Source organism: Nelumbo nucifera, chromosome 5, assembly GCF_055504915.1.
Source record: "Nelumbo nucifera cultivar China Antique chromosome 5, China Antique-T2T, whole genome shotgun sequence".
Taxonomy (NCBI): domain Eukaryota; kingdom Viridiplantae; phylum Streptophyta; class Magnoliopsida; order Proteales; family Nelumbonaceae; genus Nelumbo; species Nelumbo nucifera.
In genome coordinates this window covers 74492707-74512864 of record NC_142653.1, presented here as the reverse complement: position 1 = coordinate 74512864, position 20158 = coordinate 74492707, and the positions used below count along the sequence as shown (strand labels likewise).

General features: G+C 37.9%; 2 protein-coding genes across 2 annotated transcripts; both read left to right on the top strand.

Annotated features, from left to right (window-relative positions):
* The first annotated feature begins 5707 nt into the window (after nucleotides 1-5707).
* LOC104593966 (basic form of pathogenesis-related protein 1-like) lies at nucleotides 5708-6477 on the top strand. Its single transcript, XM_010254090.2, has one exon. It carries the CDS (start codon nucleotides 5738-5740, stop codon nucleotides 6224-6226), a length of 489 nt encoding a protein of 162 aa, XP_010252392.1. The 5' UTR covers nucleotides 5708-5737; the 3' UTR covers nucleotides 6227-6477.
* Nucleotides 6478-18739: 12262 nt separating this feature from the next.
* Nucleotides 18740-19423, top strand: LOC104593968 (basic form of pathogenesis-related protein 1-like). Its single transcript, XM_010254091.2, has one exon. The coding sequence runs from the start codon at nucleotides 18783-18785 to the stop codon at nucleotides 19284-19286; it is 504 nt and encodes a 167-aa protein (XP_010252393.1). The 5' UTR covers nucleotides 18740-18782; the 3' UTR covers nucleotides 19287-19423.
* Nucleotides 19424-20158: the final 735 nt, after the last annotated feature.

Genomic DNA, 20158 nt, shown 5'->3' with positions numbered 1-20158 from the left:
AGACCTCGGCTAGCGAGCATCAAGCCAAGCACCTCGGCCAATCTAAGATCGAGGCCACTAGGCCAAAGACCTCGGTTAATGCAAGACTGAGGCCATGAAGTCGAAGACCTTGGCAGGCGAGCATTAAGCCAAACACCTTGGCTAGCCTAAGACCAAGGCCACTAAACCAAAGACCTCGGCCAATGCAAGACTGAGGCTACGAAGTCAAAGACCCCGGCCATCTGGCATCAATCTCAAGACCTCAGCCAACATGAGGTCGAGGCCACGAAGTCAAAGACCTTGGCAATCCCAAGACCTTAGCCAGCATGAGATCAAGGCCATAATGTTGAAGATCTCAGCTATAATGTTAAGTCTGAGACCCCGACTAGCTTGAGAACAAGTATAAGAGCACGACCTATGGACCTAATTGAGTAACCTAATTCTGAGGCAGAGAAACTTAAATAGAAGAGAGAACCAACATAGAACGTGCTCAACGAAACGACTAAATTTCCATTAATCAAGAAGCTAATACAATGATTATAAGCCTGACATACTGGGCTGAATACAAAGACCCTCAAAGAAAAGGGGAAGAGATAGCACACCAGTTTTCCATCGGGGGGGGGGGGGGGTCCTCAGCATGCTTTTGGGCATTGATGATGACAACATCTTCACAAGCAAGCTCTTCGGTATCAAACAAGCCAAACTCCTTAATGACACCGACCACCTCTAGGAAATGACACATCACCCACCGCTGATAGATAGAGAATGCCTCTTGCCAAGAGTTAGGAGCGTAGTCATCCAACTCATTCTGATGAGCCATCAAAGCTATATACTCGGCAACACCCTCCTCCTTCACCTGAGCTATCTTTGCCTTGACCTACTCGAGCCTCTTCTTCAGCACCTCCCGCGCCTCTTTGATCATGGACACGACCCTTCAGCTTGCGGACGGTGTCGTCCCTCTCATTGATGTCGTGCTTCCGCTCGGCCAATTCCGCCGTCAACTGGGTGTTCTCAATCTCTCATGACTTATAAAATCACAACAGGCTGCGGAGGCAGTCGACAAGGGTAACAACTGAATAAACCGACTATAGGGCATCAAATAGTTAGTACAAAAGAAAAGAAGAGAAACAAGGAAGAACAAGTAAAGCCAAACTTATTGCCATGATTTGATGGAGAGTCACACTCTCCGGGAAGCTGCTAGTTTAGCTACTGGCTTCCTTCCTAATATCAAAGAGCTTCACACCCCGGACAAACTACTTGGCCACCCCTCAGTCTCAAAGGTGTCCTCCGGCTAAAATGACCATTGTGGCATATACACATCGACCAAGCTCTCATTCGAAGCATATTTCGAAGTGTCCTCCCTCTACGATGAAGATCACCCGAGTTGAGTTGTGGCCTCTTTGGAATCAACAACCACGATTTCCTCCATTGACCTTAGCCTCTTCCCTTGCCGAGGTGTGCACTTTGCCGAAAGGCATTGGAGCTCTATAGCCCCAGGTTGGACGATCGATGTCCTAGCCACTTGTGCCTTCCACACGGCCACGGATTGCATATGCCGAACTCTCTCCTCAATACCAACCATGTCTGAATCTACACAAATCACCACAAATTTAGAACTCAGTGAAGACATGCTCATAAAAAAAAGGAGATTGTGTAATCCACAGATCGGATTGGGATACACTTCCCGATCCCAGGGCACCTCAGTTCGTACTCCTTGGGAATGCGATACACTTCCCGGATACAAGCTAGGTTGGCCGCAAACCACTCCCCAAATCTCTTCTCGAAGGCTTGCTCTTCTGACTCCACATCAGCTTCAGCTGCCTTGTCAGCCATAGTCTCCATGCATCAATCTCTCAGACCCCAGTTTCTCCTCATCACAGACCTCAGCCACATTAGCATCGGTTTCTGATACCCTAATCTCGATTGCCTCGAGCCGAGAACTACTCTCACTCTCATCCCTTGAAGTATATCCAATAAAAAGGGAAGATAGGGAAGACATAGTGGAAGACATTTTACCGAAGAAAAAAGAAGCTCGGGACACCTAAGATATCAAGAAAGGGACGTCATCCGAACTCCAAGGTGTAGACTCTTTCCAAATGACAAAGTCAAATGACTCGCCTACCCCCTTTTTATAAAGGCAGCCAATAGTTCAGATCAAATCAGATCAATGGCATCCATTGGATGTTGCACTTTGCATGCGAGTGACCTCAGGAAGATGAAACAATGCATCTACAAACCCGTAACGAAAACAACATGAGCGTTGAACTAGTCAGTCTACCCAGTGAACCAGTCTTACCTCAGGCCAGCCAACTCGAAGAAACTAAAGTTCCTCAACCAAAGATCGCATAACTCTTCCACGCTTAGCCACAGTTGAGTACTACACTCCTTGACTTCAGAACTGGGGGAGTGGTATTCGGGTGATGGTTAAGCTGGCAAAGGATGTCATGTGGCTATCTCCGCAGTCGCCCCCATCTTAGGCCATGTCGATGCCATGCATAATGGAAGAGCATGAATGTGAGCTTTGGGAAGCTCATGGTCGGCTCAAAGGAGTTGGAGTCACCACCCATTTTTTAGAGGAAATGGACCCTCATTTTTTTTGTTTGAAAAACTCGATTCAAGTCTTTGATAGTGACTCCGTTTTCCATGGGAAAGGCATAGAACCAAGAGATTTCGGGTTCCAAGGATTGGGAAAGGGAAGATGTTAGGCACCCCTCTCTCCAAGCTGCTATAGCAGCCCAATACGGGAGTTGTTCAGATTCTGTTTCGTTCAAAGTGAAACAGAAATGATTGCAAGAACTTCTTAAATCTAGAAGAACATGTTTTCAACTTCTCCTAAGACTGATTTTGAGGTGATGTTATCGGATCTTAGGTACTGATTTCCCTAAGACCCTCACCTCTCTACCTCTACTCTTAGCCAAGAAGTAATTGCAAACAATGGTCCTCCAACATTTCAGAACCTCAAGCAACTTAGAATGACTAAAGGAGATTTACCTTTCGTATGTACCTTATCAAAAGATTTCTAGCAGCTAAAAGGACTTCAAATGAAATTTGACTAAGGCAGGAGTTGGAATGAATATTTTTGGTGTTAAGTTGAAAACAGGGAATGAGGCTTGAGCTTGGCTTCAAGGGTTTTGAGATTTCAAGCAGAATAGATGAGTTACAGAAGTTGGGGAAACTCTTCTCCTCCCTTCTCTCTCTTTCTTTCTTTAGGGACCTCTCTCAGGTTTCCTCCCTTTAGTCCCCCTTGGTATCTTCTTAGGTGTTCTCTCTCCCTTTGAGCTCGAATTAGATCGGTATTTATAGAGAAAGGGAGGGTTTCTGGTCTGAATTCACTAAGCTATAGTGCCTGTTTGGTGAAACTCTTTCTTCGATTTGGGGATAGTTTTCATGGGTTTTTGCGTCCAATAGGAGCTTGGGGCGTGCTAGACATTGCAATTTCATATTTGGGGTTATCAGTGGCATAAAATGTAAATTTAAAGAACTTTTAAATGCTATTTTGTCTTTTCATGGTTTTAAGCAGAGGTCTGTTTGGCATTTTGAGCTTTTTAAGCCTATTAGGCTCTATTTGATTGGTCCAAGTGTTTTAATGGGTAAAGAATGGGTCTGACATCAGCCATAACCCTTTTAAGGCTTTAGGTTGGGCCAAATGATGTGACAATTTAATCTGGTGCGTTAAAATGACATCTTTCTAGTTTAATAGTCAAACTGATGAATTAGGATGTAAAATTTGGTGTGTTGGGGTTTTTAGGTCTTTGAACGCAGTGGTGAGGTCTAATCAGACAAACATGGTCAGGATGATTGAGATCTATGGCTGACAAATTTGGATCAATAAAATTTGCTAAAATTGAATTTTTGATTGATGAAGTGCCGAACATGCGAATTTTGGGATGCAATTTAGTGGGTTGGCACTCTTGAACATCCTGAATCTAATGGAAGTGATGGATCTTTGAATAAAGGTGTGGGTTGATTGTTTTGGTTCAGATCATGGTCTTAGCTTATGACTTTTCAACCAACGAAATGTCCTGGAATGGAATCTTACTTTTTCAATGGTCAAATGGAGGTGTTTGGTCATGGAATTTAATGTACTGGGGTTTTTTGGGTCTCCGAATACAATGCTAAGGTTTAATTTGTCATGTGAAGTTGGGATGATGGATGATAGTCTCTAATTAATGAGATTTGTTGGAATATGATCTATGCTTGATGGGGGGTTAAACAGATGAATTTTGAGCTTCAATTTGGTAGGTAGGCATGGATAAGGGTAAGGAGTCAAGTGGATGGTTCTGATCTGAGAAAGATATGATCAATCTTGGTAATCATTCAAGGCCTTTAGAATGTGATCTTGATGTCGTTGTGGTTGTTTATCATAGATTCATGGTGGGATTCGCTAGTTGATTGTTTCCTAATGACTATCCTGCACGGACAAGGAAGCGAACTCCGTTGGAGAAGAGGAAACCTCCCAAAAACCTCAGAGGACACCCTTATCTCGACAACCTCGGAAGCCCTATCCATCTAGGAGATGGGTGCCCAATAATAAATAGGATTCCTCGTTTGAGGTAAGGAACGTTTCGGAACTAGACTCTTTGAATACCTCTTTACACTATCTCTTCGGCTCATCCTGGCCGCATCCTTCTCTACCTTGTTCACTTGAGCTCGGAGTACCCACTCGGGAAACAACTCCTCGGGCCTCTGACCTTTCTCCCAATTGCAGATCTCGACACACCACTTTGTCCTTCCACCTTAGCCTCGTCCAATTGGTAAGACTATCTGACCGTGTCCTCAATTTGAGACACCTCGGATCGAACAACATCAGATTAAGATTCATGCATATTTATAGGAAATCCAACTAGGCGGCTGATTGGGTTTGGCAATCCCTTCAAATTTTGGTTAATTTTGTTTTTTTGTTCATTGGGAATTAGAGATTATTTGTTTTTGTGATTTATCGGGATATGCTACCCCATCATTGTGTAGCACCTTTGTTATTCTATAAAAAAAAGAAACACTTTTTTCCAAACATATGTTTAACTACTCAGAAAAAAATCATTTCAAATTATGTAGGATCAATTAAAAGGATTATTATTTAGAAATAAAATCTAATTTACTTTCTTAAATTAAATAATAAATCTATATATCAAAAAATATCAAATAAAAATATAACCTAAATTTACGACATAATAATGGGTTTCAAGCACAATTTATCAAAAATACAGGCCTTGTATATGTATGGGGTGGTCATTCTGTAGTATATATAATACTGTCTTGGCCTCCTTCAAAGTAGACGCAGAGGACCCATCACACCCGCGCGTGCATGAGTAGGTAGATGTAACTACTGTTTCAATAAAAAAAAAAAAACATGTAACTAAAACTAATCGATCCGGTCAAATTCTCTTTCTATCTCTCTCTCTCCTTAATAAATTCTGTGGCGTGGTTCTGTTATTCACCCACCTGATCATTGTCACAGATAAATTAATTAAATATCTCTCTTCCTTCTCACTTTTTAAATATATCTCTTCCTTCCTCGGCCTCTCCTTGCCTAGGAAAAACCATCAACCGCCCAAATGAAGCTAGGATACGTCAGCTACGGGCGCGTGCAGTATGATACTCTTGTATTCGCATTATCATTGCGTTATTCTTCTACGTCTAGCATGACGCTTCATCCTCTCTCTCTCTCCTTAATTTGGGCTATAAATACCTCCATATCTGCCCATCTCTTCTCATCAACCATCACAAACTAAACACTGCAGAATTAAGCAGAACGATCATGGTCTTCTGCAAGCCTAAATCAGCTCGTTTCTTCGTTTCCATCGGCGCCTTAGCCTGGCTCCATGTCTGCCTAGCTCAAGACGCCCCAGCAGATTATCTCAACGCCCACAACGCAGCTCGTGCCGATGTGGGCGTTGGGCCTTTGACATGGGATGACAACGTAGCGGCCTATGCCCAAGCTTATGCCAATGAGAGGGCTGGTGACTGTGCCATGGTGCACTCCGGCGGACCCTACGGAGAGAACCTTGCCACGGGGACGCCTTCCTTGTCGGGGACTGCTGCAGTGGAGGGTTGGGTGGGTGAAAAACAGTACTACGATTACAGCTCCAACTCATGCGTGGGGGGTGAGTGCCTCCACTACACGCAGGTGGTTTGGAGTGACTCTGTGCGTCTTGGGTGTGCCAAAGTTCATTGCAACAGCGGATGGGACTTCGTCATCTGCAGCTATGACCCTCCAGGCAACTATGTAGGGCAACGTCCTTACTAGAGTTCTTCCAACTTGAAACTTGAAATGGCCTACTTAATATATATCACGTAAATAAGCTGGGTTTCACGTCACCCGGTACACCTAGACCTCTAGTGATCGAGTCGTTTGGCTTTCATCAATAAGCATTATTCCATGCAAACTAGCTAATGATGATGATATATATATGTAAAATTTATGGAATATATACGTTTCTGGCTTGTTATCACTTGCTCTTCAATTTGAAATGTTATTTTTACAGCTTGTTTGAATTTGAAATAGAATGTAAGGTTTCTTTTTTTTTTTTTTATAAAACTAAAACAAAAAACAGAGAGACAAGAAGGTTGAAGCATCATCCTTCATGGGAGATGCTCCCGATGTGGAGTTGTAATGATTGGTATAGGCAGCTGATCTGAACTCCCTGCATGCATGCACCAGGCCTTAATTACTCGTGTAGTGTATTAGGTTTAGTTTGGATAGAGTACAAATACAACAATGGGTATTTTGGACATTTTTGTGCTTTTTTTGTTAGAAGATTCTAGGCAAGGGTCTATTTGCAATTGTGTCAAAAAGTTCATGGGAGGTGATTGCATTTAACAAACTTTATAGGGGGGTTCAACAATAATTAAAAAATTTTACGGGAGGTTTTAGAAATTTACCCTTTCATTTATTTATATTAAAAAAAAAAACCCTTAAAGTACATCTTAGTTCTCAATAGCCAATGTTGGGCCACATTAACCACCAGGAAGAGATTTCCAATTTGCAAATGGATGAGCAATTTATTATTTAAACTATTTTCTTGTTTTTTTTTAAAAATATTTTTAACCTATTTTAATTTGTTCAGTTCTTGATCATTAAGATAGGAGATGGTTTTCTCTTTTTTATTCCTACCATATGGTGGGTTAATTTTACATTTCCTTTGCCTTAAAGCCCATATCGTTGGATGACAAGATATTTGCAATAGCAAGTGATATTTTTTATAACAATTTAAAGTAAGGTTTTCAGTGGTTGAAGGAGTTGAAATTCAATTATCATATAGAAATTAATTCTTGCAAAGGTAACGAGAATTCAAATAAAATTCTGACAAAGGTAACTGATAATAGTTATTAATTTTCTTAATTTTATTAATGAACCATAATAAATAAGAATAATAAGAATTTTATTAATTCTCATTACCTTTTCAAGAATTTTATTTGAGCATATCTTTCTATTAATGAACCATAATAAATTTGATAAATAAGAATACTTTTTATAGATGTAGAAATATAAAAAAATTGCAAAAAAAATAAAAATATAATATATACTATCATCATCACAAAATTTGTCACATACAAAGCACGTAAACAAATACTGGTCTCCACAAAAGTGAGAGATGAACATAATTACTAATCGATTCAAAAGGAAGAAGAAGATGATTTTATAGAAACTTTTTTAAGGTCAAATAAAAATTGTATTAAAAGAAAAAGAAGGTTATAAGTTGTGTTAGCTGACAGGCTCAAACAGAAGATCATCTAAATCCTATACTATCTTAGCCCAAAGAGTGAGGCCAAAGAAATCTCTCACTTTGCAATCTTCAAAGCATGAAACCAAAAGACAAATGCTTTGCCTATGATCTGACCAAGGCCTTGTTCAGCAACCCTTATATCTGAACGCTGAAGACCACGTAAGATCTTTAATAGGCATTAGAACGTTTGGTTCAATATTTTGTTAATTATCAGTCTTAAACGTACATGAATCTTTTCACATGACAAATTCTAGATACTCTTCTTCCAAAAACACCCTTCAACACACATTACCCCACTTAGGGAGTGGTTATCAAAAACTGAAAAAACCAAAAAAAAAAAAAAATTGAACCAAACAAAAAAATTCGATTAACTGAACTGATCAATTTAATATTTTTGAAAAACTGGAGGTATATATTGATTTTGGTATCATTGTTATTTTTACCTAGAACGTTTTGTGTTGATCAATATAAATTGGCATACAATAATTATTTGAGGCTAGTTATAGTAAAATAAACATCTATACTAAAGGATATTTGCCTTGGTTTTGGTGATGGTCATAAAAAATTAAATTTGATTCTATAATATTAGTTCATCTTACTCCACAGGTGCATAGCATGTGCCCTCACACTAGTATTCGTGAGAAGCTATTTCTAGAAACACCAAATTGGTGTTTTTTGCTCTACAAGGGATGAAGTCTAACATTTAAGTTGAATTAAATAACTCTTACATGTGATGTGACAATACATATCTCTCACCAATTTGTATTGATCAACCCAAAAGGTTTCGAGTAGAAACACCAGTGATACCGAACACGACCTGAATCATTGAAAAAGTCTATCTCTTTTAATAGGAGTGGTTTAACAAGGGTGCAGATTTCTTACTCTTAAAAGATTAAACAACAAGCCCCTTCTCTATTTTTTTTTCACATTTTTATCAAAATTTGTATTTCAATAGATTCACCTCCATTGGAGCTAAGGTAGAGAAGAAACTCAGGTAAGAAATGGAATGATAGGAAGAAAATTTATGGAAACAAGATACATAATGTCTTACCTTAATACCTAATAGGCGTGATTGTCAATCACCTGACTACTTTGGACCCATCAACATGTGCAATGTCATATATAAAACGGTTGTTAGAATTCTGGTAAGCAAGCTTAGGCTTTTATTGAGCAAGATTATTTTTACATTCCAAAGTCCCTTCATCTTCTCAACTTCTTCTCTCCTCCTTTCTCACGCAAGGGCTTGCCATTTCTATTAGTTGGGTGTTCATCACCGATTGCCATTTGGATTTCCAGTTATAGTTGCTGATGTTGCTTTTGGGTAAGAGATGATTTAAACTTCATGAGAATAAGATCTCATAAGAAACAATTGGATTGTCCATCTCCAAGGAGGTTGTGATTGTTTACAATTGCTTCTAAATGGGAAGATGACGTTCTTCCCACTTGTTCTTGTTAGACAGTGTATGCCCTTAGCTCCAATCAGAATGATGTACATTATGACATTTAATTAAATGAATAAAGTACATATTTGATTTGTGTTATTATGGTGTGTTTCTGTGTAATACCTTTAAATTGGACACTTATGAGACTCGTGTTAATTTAGAATCTTCATAGCCGTTGGATAGATCTGGGGAGATTTATCTTGCCAAGGCTGACACTGATGTGCCGCCAAGTTAGTTGGAGTAGCTTGTCTCAGTTGCCAATGTGGGACCTGAGGTACATGCTGTGTGCATTTTCTTGAAACCCTGAACCATACCATAATTCCAGTATTGCCCTAGACCTTGGAAATAGATGGGCAAAACTGGAATGTTACACCTGACCCATAGACTCGATTATGATACTACACTAGGTGTTGGATTGAATTGTCTTTGATATGCCAATCAATGAGATCCTTAGAGGGGATCAAAACCTGGGTATATTGGGACAGTCCAAGAATTCATCTGAATGGGTGATCATAGTGACAAGATCAGCCCCTTTGTCGGACAAAGTGAATGATCGGGGATGCACTCTCTGATGGAAACCTAAACAACCGGCAGTTGATTTCAACCATTGAAATTTGTTTTGAAAAATATATTTATATAGAGATATACATATATATGTTATGGTTTCAAAATGTTTGCAAAATGTTTTAATTCCCGAGATCCATGTGAGTAGAGAGTGTAGCACTGTACCTTGCAGCTGAGGGAGATGTCCTCTCTTGTCAGGCAGTGTTTGATCATTATGGGCTAAGAGGTTAAGTGTAAGACCATTGAGGGTAATACCTGATGGGCTAATCTTGCATCTGCCCACTGTCCTTGGGTTTTTATAAGGTGGCTTGACCCAAGGACCATTTAGTGTAAATGTTGGGCCCATTAAGAGCCCATGGTGATGGACTCAGGGGTTACTGTCTCCTACAGTGAATTCGGCCAGGCCTTGTAACAGAGGCTGGATTGAACCCATGTGGTTGATGTGTAAATCAAAGTTTGGGTCCCACACAATACAAGGATATCCAACTGGGCAGTAGTTTGGAGGGTAAGTGAACAGATGGACTTAATGGGCCTAAATCCCAATTCGAATTGGCTTAATGAGATTAATTAAATAGCAGTGGTTCTGAGATTTAGATCAACAAATAGGATAATGGATTATCCCTATCCACTCAGAGAGTCCAGATCCAAATAGAGATTTGGATCAGGAAACTGCTAATTAGATTAGGAGGGCTGATCTTTATCTGTAGATAAGATAAGGGATTATCCTTATCTCTTAAAGAGAGACCAGATCTAAATACAAGATTTGGATTAGGAAACTCCTAATGGGATTAGGAAATGCTCTCTTTAAAGGTTATAAATAGAGGAACAGGGAGAACCTCCAACAAACACAATTCAGTTCAGAGGTTACAAAGAGAGAAGAACCTGCAGTTCGATTGCTCCTGTTTTCTACTCTCTCTCCTGCTCTTGCCGCCATACTAGTTCAATCTCCACTCTAGGAGCGATCAAGAAAGGGTTCTTGATATCACCTTCAACTGACGCCGTCATTGCTTGGTATATTGCAAGGTTTCGAATGGAGGTGGAGGATGATAACCTCGCACGGGAGTATTTTTGTCGTTAAAAAAATAGAGACAAGTTTGTCCCATTCGAATGAAGAAGCACTTCTTCAAGAAGTGCTGAAAAAAGCCACATCCAGTTCACTTTTTTAAGAAGTGCTTCTTTTTCCCCACTTTTTTAGCAAACACCTATAAGTACTTAAAAACTAGGGCTGCAAGTCAGGCCGGGTTAGGTTGGGTTGAGGCCAACCCTAGCCCAACCCTATGTTCTAAACCGCCAACCCTAACCCTAACCCAACCCGACCTACCCAACCATAACCCTAACCCTAACTAATTCCTTCAACCCTAACCCACAACTTCGGGTTAGGTTGGGCTCGGGTTGGGTTGGGCCCAACCCAACCTTCCCGTCCCTTAAAATCTAGTAGAAAAATAAGTATTTGTTTATCGTGAGTTATGAGTTATAATAGATTTTTTCTTAAAAATATAAAATCATGAAATCAACAATAATGAAACACAAAATTATGGAAATAAGATCACTAATAACAACTAATAGGATCAAGCAAATAATTTGAATCTATTAGATAGGTCACACATAAAAATTACAAGACAAAAGTAAAAGACAAGTAGTCAAGTACATGTGAATAACTTAAAGAAAGGGGGTTATACAACTACCATGCATCTAAATAAATCAATGTATGTTATATATATAATTGTATATATGACATGTAGTAGAGTTGTAGACTAGTAGTCTAGTACTATAGGGTGTCGGGTTCGGGTTGGGTCGGGTTGCCCGAGAGGTCAACCCTAACCCAACCTGAACTAAGGTCAGGTTCAAGAATTTCAACCCTAACCCTAATCCGATCATCAACTCGGCCCAACCCAACCCAACTTTTTCGGGTTGGGTTCGGGCCAACCCGACCCAAGTTGCAGTCCTATTAAAAACCACTTAATGTGTGGTCCCATGTCTTAAAAAAAGTATTTTGTTGAAAAAAGTACTTTTTAAAAGTGAAATCAAACTAGGCCTTCATATCATAAGAAGAGGCAGTCATCCCAAAAATGTCAAAGAATAATTCAACTATATAAGTTCTTCATTAAAGAATGTCATAGAACATGTATTACCTTGGTGTCCTAAAGGTAGGATTACCAATCTTAAAGTTGATGACACCAATTCAATGCATAAGCAAATATTATTGTATGTTATACAACAACTTTAATAGAGTATCATGTAAGATAAATATTGGGAAGGTTTCTTGGTGTTGGAAATGCCAATTGAAGATAAAGGAGGAACATTCCATATAATGCTTCTCAAACAACAATTAATGTTGGCCCCAAGCATGTAGATAAATGAAGCATGCAGATAATAGTTAATGCACAAGTGGTAAATGTACATTTAAATGTGCCAATTGGTCCTATACATGACATTTCATAGGTTTATTTTCCATTTAGATATTTAACACTTGTTTATTGTGCTATATGCACTTATTAAACAATCTTTTGGTATTCCTATACTTTTGAAAAGATCTCTGAGAAAAATTGCAACCAAATATTTTTTTTGGTCTTTAAAATTCTATTCATCAAAACTCATCAGTCTTTTGAGGTTTTTTTTTTCTTTTAAAAGATCTTCCTAAAAAGACTTAACAAATGCCTCCAATATTAATTGTAAAGTGTAAACAAGAGAATTATAAATTCAAATTCACCAAGAAATTACTGTGCAAATGAGAATTGGAATGCATGAAAAATCTATAATACTAAAAAGACATGATATCGAAAAAGCTTGATTAATCAAATCACCCTGTGAATTATGATTAATACCAACTGATTAGTCACCTCTTTTATGATACCAATAAATTGGCCGTAAGCGGCTGGATTGGTAAATGGTAAGGTCTCCTACTGGTTGTAGTGGATACTTGCGATCAAATCCCACCTGTACATGGGTTGGCCATTGGGGAATGAGCTACCCTAGTTGTGCATGTCATTGTTTTCAAAATCGGACTGGACCAGATGGTCGGACCGAAAAAATCGGGAACCAGTCATTTGACCGGTTTCGTTTTCCTCCAAAATCGCTTTTTCCCTCAAAACCGTTGATTTTGATCAGCAAACTGCTGAACCGGCTGGTTAACCGTTTGAACCGTTCGAACGGTTTTAGTCATCTTCCAATTTTTTAATTTTTTATCAAATCGAGCCGACTGTTCAAACTGATAACTGGACCCCTGACCGATTCGATCACCAATTCATTTTTAAAAACCATGGTGCGTGTAGCCCTTAGAGGGAAAAAAAAAAGCTCTAAATTATTTTCTATAACATGTATTTCAGATATATAATAGTCAAAACCCTGTGTGCAATGAATTGAAGTGTTTCCTCCCACAAAACGCATGCCATGCCAACACTCTACCAACATAATCTGACACCACACATCCCACCATGAGAGCAGGACCCACTATATATAGATGTGTGGTGTCCGATCATATGTTGGTAGTAGTTGAATCGCATTTTGTTGGCACGAGAACCAGACTCGCGTGCAACACGCAGAACTCAAGCTAATCGTTATCTTATTCACTTTGTGCTCAGCACTAACATACGTGAAGTAGTTGTTTGTAGACTTGTGGTGGCTTCAAATGGGAATTATTCCACACACGAAAACATGAAAATAACAGTTAGGCACTTCGGTCAGCAAATTCCATGTTTCTTTGCCAAATTTCCACATATTGATCCAAGTGCTCGACGCAGTGCGTGGAATTTCTTTTCAATACAAACGATAAATGATCTAGTCAATGTTCTAGATTACTAAACTGTTTTTTTTTTTTTAATTTTAAGATAGAGTAATGCAATGGAAAGCGTGAGTCATGCCGTGTTTGGTTGCAAAGGAAATGGAAGAAAGGGAATAAAGATATTCTAAAAGAAATTGACGTATTTGCCTTGTATATTTATGACTTATGAGGTAGGGGTGGAAAATGGGTGGATTGGCTGGATTGGGTGTTGGGTTGAATATTAATCCATCATATTGACCCTCTAAACCATTTGCCACCCATATTTATTGATGTTAGTGGGTCACTCCGACTCACCCTGACCCACTTTTATGATCCAACCTGACCCAAATTGTGACTTTTTTTTTCTCCATCTCAAATGCATTAAACATAGAAATATCAACAAAAAAAACATAGAATGATAAAAAGTGCAAGACATAAATTTAAAAATATAAAATATCAAAAATAGAAATTGAAAAAAAACTAAAGAAATTATGAAAAACATAAAAATTACAAATAAATAACAAAAAATACGGGAAAATGTATAAATTCTTAAAAACTAACAGAAACTATGAAACATTGCAAATTATAGAAAAATGAAAAAAACAAAGAAAATACAAAAATTATAGGAAAAACAAAAAAGTGGAAAAATATAAAAACTGCAGGACAAAACAACAAAAATTATATTAAAGCACAAAAATGCAAATAAATAACAAAAGCACAAGAAAACCAAGTGTAAAAAATGTGGGAAATTACAAAATTTGATATTTTTTTTTGAAATTTTTAATACAAGAAAAATAAAACGAAAAAATGTAGGGAAATTTTTTCATAGAAGTTTCTATCAAACTTTTTAATTAATGAGAAATTTCATAAAAAATATAAGAAATTTTAAGAAAATATATCTGAAACAAAAAAAAAAAAACAGGAAAGTTTTTTTGATAGAAGTTTCTATCATTTTTTTTTAAATTAACAGGAAATTAAAAAAAAAAGTGTAGGAAAATGTAAGAAGTGGAAGACGAAGAAAATGTAAAAAGTGTAGGAAATTTTCCAAAAAGTTTTTTTGATTCTTGAGTTTCTCGAAAGAAATGGAATAAACTTAATGTTGAAATCCTAAAATTCCATCCTCTCTTTACAAGCGGTGTATTTGTGTTTGCGAACATAGATCTATCTTCATAGGGGAAGACGATGAACACAAATCTGGGTTTGAACCAGAGCTAGTGCGGTCTCTTCCATTACAAGCGGTGGATCTGTGTTTGCAAACCCAAATTTGTTTTCTCCCTATCTTCAATAGAGGAAAATGATGAACATAGATCTGGGTTTGAACCAGATCTAGTGTGAAATCTGATCTTGAACCATATCATTAATCACTGTAATAATGGGAAACCTTCGACCTTGTTCTACCATGGTGGAAAGAGCAAAGAGAGAGATCTGCTATGTGAACCCAACCTTTGGAAGAAGAAGAAGAAGAAGAAGGGAGAAAGTGAATAATCGTCGGTGGTTTTGATCACTAGCTATTAGACCTGTTCATGGGCCGGGTAGCCTGATGGCCCAGCCCGCACCCCGATCGGGCTTGGTCGTGTAATTAGGCCCGCGGGCCTGACCTCGGGCCTAACACAGTAAGCCTGACTGTGTTACGGGCCGGGCTTGGGATTTGTCAAAAAAGCCCGGCCTGACCCGACTCAGCATTATATATTTTATAAAATACATAATGTGTATTTTATATATTATATAAAATATATAAATAATATAATATTTATTGAAATATATATATTTATAATTTAATATATACATTTTTTATTTTTTCTTTATAATTTCTCTTTCACTCTCTCTCTCTTTATTCAGCCACTTCAGCAGTAGTAACAATATGGGCTAAATTTCGGGCTCGGGCCCAAGTTGTAGGCCCGATGGTCATGCTGGGCTCGGGCCTTAGAAAAATCTATTAATACAGAGTGAAAGTTTGGCCCGGCCCGGCCCATGAACAGGTCTACTAGCTACTGAGAATAGCCGTAGTAAAAACCATAACTTTGAAGTTCAAATAGCAAAAAGCCTCCTCTCGACCTGGTGATTGGCGGAACAAATACTAGAGTACAAGACAATTGAGACTCCACCCTAACCCTTTTCCCTTGAGTTTTGACCCTCCCATCAACCCAACTAACCCTAACTCTTTACAATCGAATGGGTACCCCTCAACCCAACCCCACTTTGACCCTTTTTCCCTAACCCAAATGGATGGCTCGACCCATAATGATCCGCATCTAAAATGGGTGGATATGAGTGGGTTTTTAAGTAGGTTTGTTGGGTGGGTCAAATGGGTTGGGGTCAACATTTCCACCCCTATTACAAGGAAAGCCAAAATAGAAAAATGAAATGTTAAGTAATACAAAGGTTTCTCTAGAATCTATTTTTATCCATATACCAATAATAAAAAGGGAAAATTCCTGATTAGTACCCTGTATTTTGGGCTTAGTGCCACTTTGGTCCCTAAACTTTAAAATGCAACAATTCAATACCCGAAATTTAAAAGTGTGCTAATCCAGTACTAGTCGTTAACCAGCCCGTTAACTGGTTGGTAAGTGGCATTTGAAAAGACACAAATGCCTTTCGAGTGTCATCTAATTCTCTTTTATCAACCAGCTAAACATTGACAAGAAATGAAGTCCCAAATTCTTGCCTCTTCTATTCAAGAAAGCTGGGGTTACGTCTCAATGGGCATTCCGGTGACCCCAACTTTCTTGAACAAAAGAGGAAAGGATTTAGGACTTTTCATTTCTTGTAAACTATTGGATGGTTGATAAAGAGAATTAGATGACACTCAAAGGGAATTTATATCTTTTCAAATGCCACTTAATGACTAGTTAACAATATGTACTAGGCTGACACGTTTTGAAAGTTCGGGTACTCAATTGTTGCATTTTTTTAAAGTTCAGGGACCAAAGTGACATTAGGCCCAAAGTATAGGGTACTAATTAACTGAGAATTTTCCCTAATAAAAAGAACAATTTTACATTCTTTGTCTTTTTCCAATATCATTTTTTTCACTCTACCCTTGTAAATTTTTTCTTTCCTAGACTAATGTGTCATTTGGTAAGTCTTTTTTGAAAGATCTTCTAATAGACTTGATAGCCAAAAGATGATATGAGCTTTTGCATTAAGACCTTAGTAGCGTAAAGACTATATGGTTAAGGTATGCTTTCCGCGTGAAAACGCAATGAAAGAAGTTGAAAATCTCCATTTGGAACTTCTCAAAAATATCCCAAAACAGGTTTCATGCATCTTTTCAAGGCATCATCCTTTGGCGGCTAGATGTTTTTCCCAACCAAACGGGAAAAGACCAACACATGGACTGTCAAACTTCTAAACAGCCGACAGCCCACGCGAAAAAATGCGCCAAACGAAGCCTTAAGGTTTCGGTAAGAATTTTATTGACTAACCAAAGTTCCAATGCAAGTCAAATTACGGTAATAACTGTTGCTCACCGTGACTGACCGGTCTATTAAGTTTTAATTTCTCTTTCCTAGGGGCTTCCTACTAATAGAAAATAGGTGTATCATGTGTGGGTCCCATTGGAATATTTGTTCAGGGATTCTAGCAAATAATGACAACTTTTCACCCTTAATATCAATAAAATATTACCTTTTTTAATATAATTTCTAGAATAGGATAATTTTTTTGAAAAAATATAAAAAAAGGGCATAAGATATACTATTCACCTCCTTCCTCCTCCCGAAGCACTGAAAAATGGTGGCAAACCTCCCCCACCTCCAATCTCTCTCTCTCTCTCTCCCTCCTCTTCCTTCTTCTTTTTCTTCCTATCCGCATTGTTTTCAGAACTTCCCTACCTCTTCTGTTCTCAGTCGCAAAAGCTTAGATAATGCCAAGTGGAAAAAAAAAGACTGACGACGTTGCTCTGCTGTGAATGGTGAGAAATCACCATTCTGCTTTGCTCTGAGTTTGGAGATACTCAGAAGTAGAGAGGAAGAAGAAGAAGGGAGAGAGAGAGACTGGAGGTAGGGGAGATTTGTTGTCATTGTACAGTGCTTCGGGAGGAGAAAGAAGATGAACAGATTAGAAATTATTTGATATTTCCAAAAAATTATTAAAATGGTTATTTTTATAGATATTAGGGGCGAAAAGTTGCCCACCTTATTGGCTAGAATCCCATCTTTTAAGCCATTTGCGATAACCCAGCTTTTTATGTGTTGTAAATTGAGTGTGAGTGAATGAGTACCATACATACCCATCACAATCTTTTTAGATTTGTATAGACTTTATGAACAACTAAGAGCTTGCATTTAACCCAAGTGAAATGATCCCATATTCATGTATCCATATGCCTATACCTCTATAACCAATAATTAATTATTGATTAATTAAAAATAAATAATATTAATTATTAATTTCACTAATAATTAATTCTTATTATTATTATTATTATTATCTTAATTATTTTATATTCATTTAATTAATTGGTAATTAGTTTCTTAAAATTCAAACATGTTTCCTCATATCTTTGGTTAAAATAGTGAATTGTTATTTTTTCAGATACTCAGATTTGAGAACTACATTTTCTACATTCAGATTTAAGAGCAAATAAAAGTGAACCAATTCCAATACATCTCTAAAATTAATTATTACAATTTCAGAGAAATTAAGATATGAAGTGACTTCAGCACAAACTAATAGATTCTTTATCTTTTTTAGCTAACCGTATTAACAGTATGACTATAAATAATAGGAATATTACAAAACCTTACATCCTTAAAGTTTTGTAAAATTCCTTTAATATTCTAATCTAAAATAAGATCATTTTTTGAGCTAACCGTATTAACAGTATAATTATAAATTATAGGAATATAACAAAACCTTACATCCTTAAAATTTTGTAAAATTCCTTTAATCTAATCTAACATCATTACCCCGAGAGATGCCTTATCATTGCAAGTCAAAATTGAATTCAAGGAATCCAAAAAATAAGAAAGTCAGATTTGTTAGACCCGAATCCAGCCCGAGGATCGAAAATCCAAACCTAACACGTTTGCTCATTAAGCCGTATTTTTTCCTTTTCTTTTTTCTTTTTTTTTTTTTTTAAATGAGTAGAAAAACTCTTTCAGACGAGCTCAGCTAGAAAAGTTAACGTAGGACATACAATTGCCGCCTGTGCATGACTTAGTCTTCTTCTTGTGTCAATCTTTGAAAATTCTTCCTCTTCTACGTCATCCAACATGATAACTTCACCCTCTCTTTTGGCCTATAAATGCCCCCATATCTGCCAATCTTTTCTGATCATCAAGCATTCTAATTAAGTAGTTGTGCATGCAGATCATGGCGTTCTGCTTCTGCAACCCTAAATCGGCTCTCTTCTTCCTCATCATAGGCCTAGCTGCAGGGCTCCATGTCTCCCTAGCTCAAGACAGCCCACAAGACTACATCAACGCTCACAACGCAGCTCGTGCGGAGGTGGGTGTTGGGTCTATGACCTGGGATGACAAGGTAGCTGCTTACGCCCAACAATATGCCAATCAGAGGATCGGCGACTGTGCCTTGGTGCACTCCGGCGGACCCTACGGAGAGAACCTCGCCGCTGCAATGCCTTCCTTGTCGGGAACCGATGCCGTGAAGATGTGGGTAGACGAAAAGCAGTACTACGACTACAACTCCAACTCATGTAGTGGGGGTGAATGCCTCCATTACACTCAGGTGGTGTGGAGAGACTCAGTTCGCCTTGGGTGCGCCAAAGTTCATTGCAACAACGGTTGGGACTTCGTCACATGCAACTATGATCCTCCTGGCAACTATGTAGGACAACGACCTTACTAGCTAGAGTTACGTTCTTCAATGGGGGTGTCCATCAGTCTATCTGCTGCTAATAAATCGTCTGGCTTTGATTACCTATGATCCATGCAAAAACTTTATAATTTGCAATAAACATTTCTGGCTTGATATCTGTTAATTAATCTCATTTGCATTTGGATTTTCTTTCTAAGTTGCCTTATTTTGCAATGCAAATCTGAACTGGATGCAAATTTTGCATCCAATTCGGTTTTGTATCCATTTGTCTGTGTCCTTGATTTACACTCTTACCTGATGCAAAATTTGAACTTTAAATTTTGTCAGATATGCATCCTATTTACTTCTTAATTATTAAGCTCAGTTTGGGAAAGGGAAGAATGTAAATACAAGGTTTAGAAATACATAAAAGATTTTGCAATAAATCTATTTGTATTTTCACTCTTTCCAAAATAAGCTTATAAATTTTACACTTTTAGAAAATGTCAATCTATTCAAGGACCTCACTTAACGACTTAAGCTTTTAGGTTAAATGGTTCTTTGAGATGATATTAAAGCTATTTTGACCAAATGGTCTAGTGTTCAATCTTTATTACCCTCATAATTAAATAAGCTTCAACAGCATAAGGAATGGGTGGGACAGTGTTTGTTCACACTTCAAATCCACAGTCAATATATATAACTAAAATAAATAAATAACTCCACAAACATTCATGATGAGCTTTATCATAAGGCATTACTCGTCTAGTGTATTGATGAAGACAATTATAATTAAATATTTTCTATTGAGTGGTGATTTGGGCACATTGCATTCCTTAATTAAATCCATCCTTTGAATCAAGATTCCAAAAGTAGGTTTATTCATTTACTGAAATTCGATTTTTGGAGGGTGGGGTGAGGGT

Coding starts and splice junctions, on each gene's coding strand:
- LOC104593966 (XM_010254090.2), top strand. CDS start 5,738: ATGGTCTTCTGCAAGCCTAAATCAGCTCGTTTCTTCGTTTCCATCGGC.
- LOC104593968 (XM_010254091.2), top strand. CDS start 18,783: ATGCAGATCATGGCGTTCTGCTTCTGCAACCCTAAATCGGCTCTCTTC.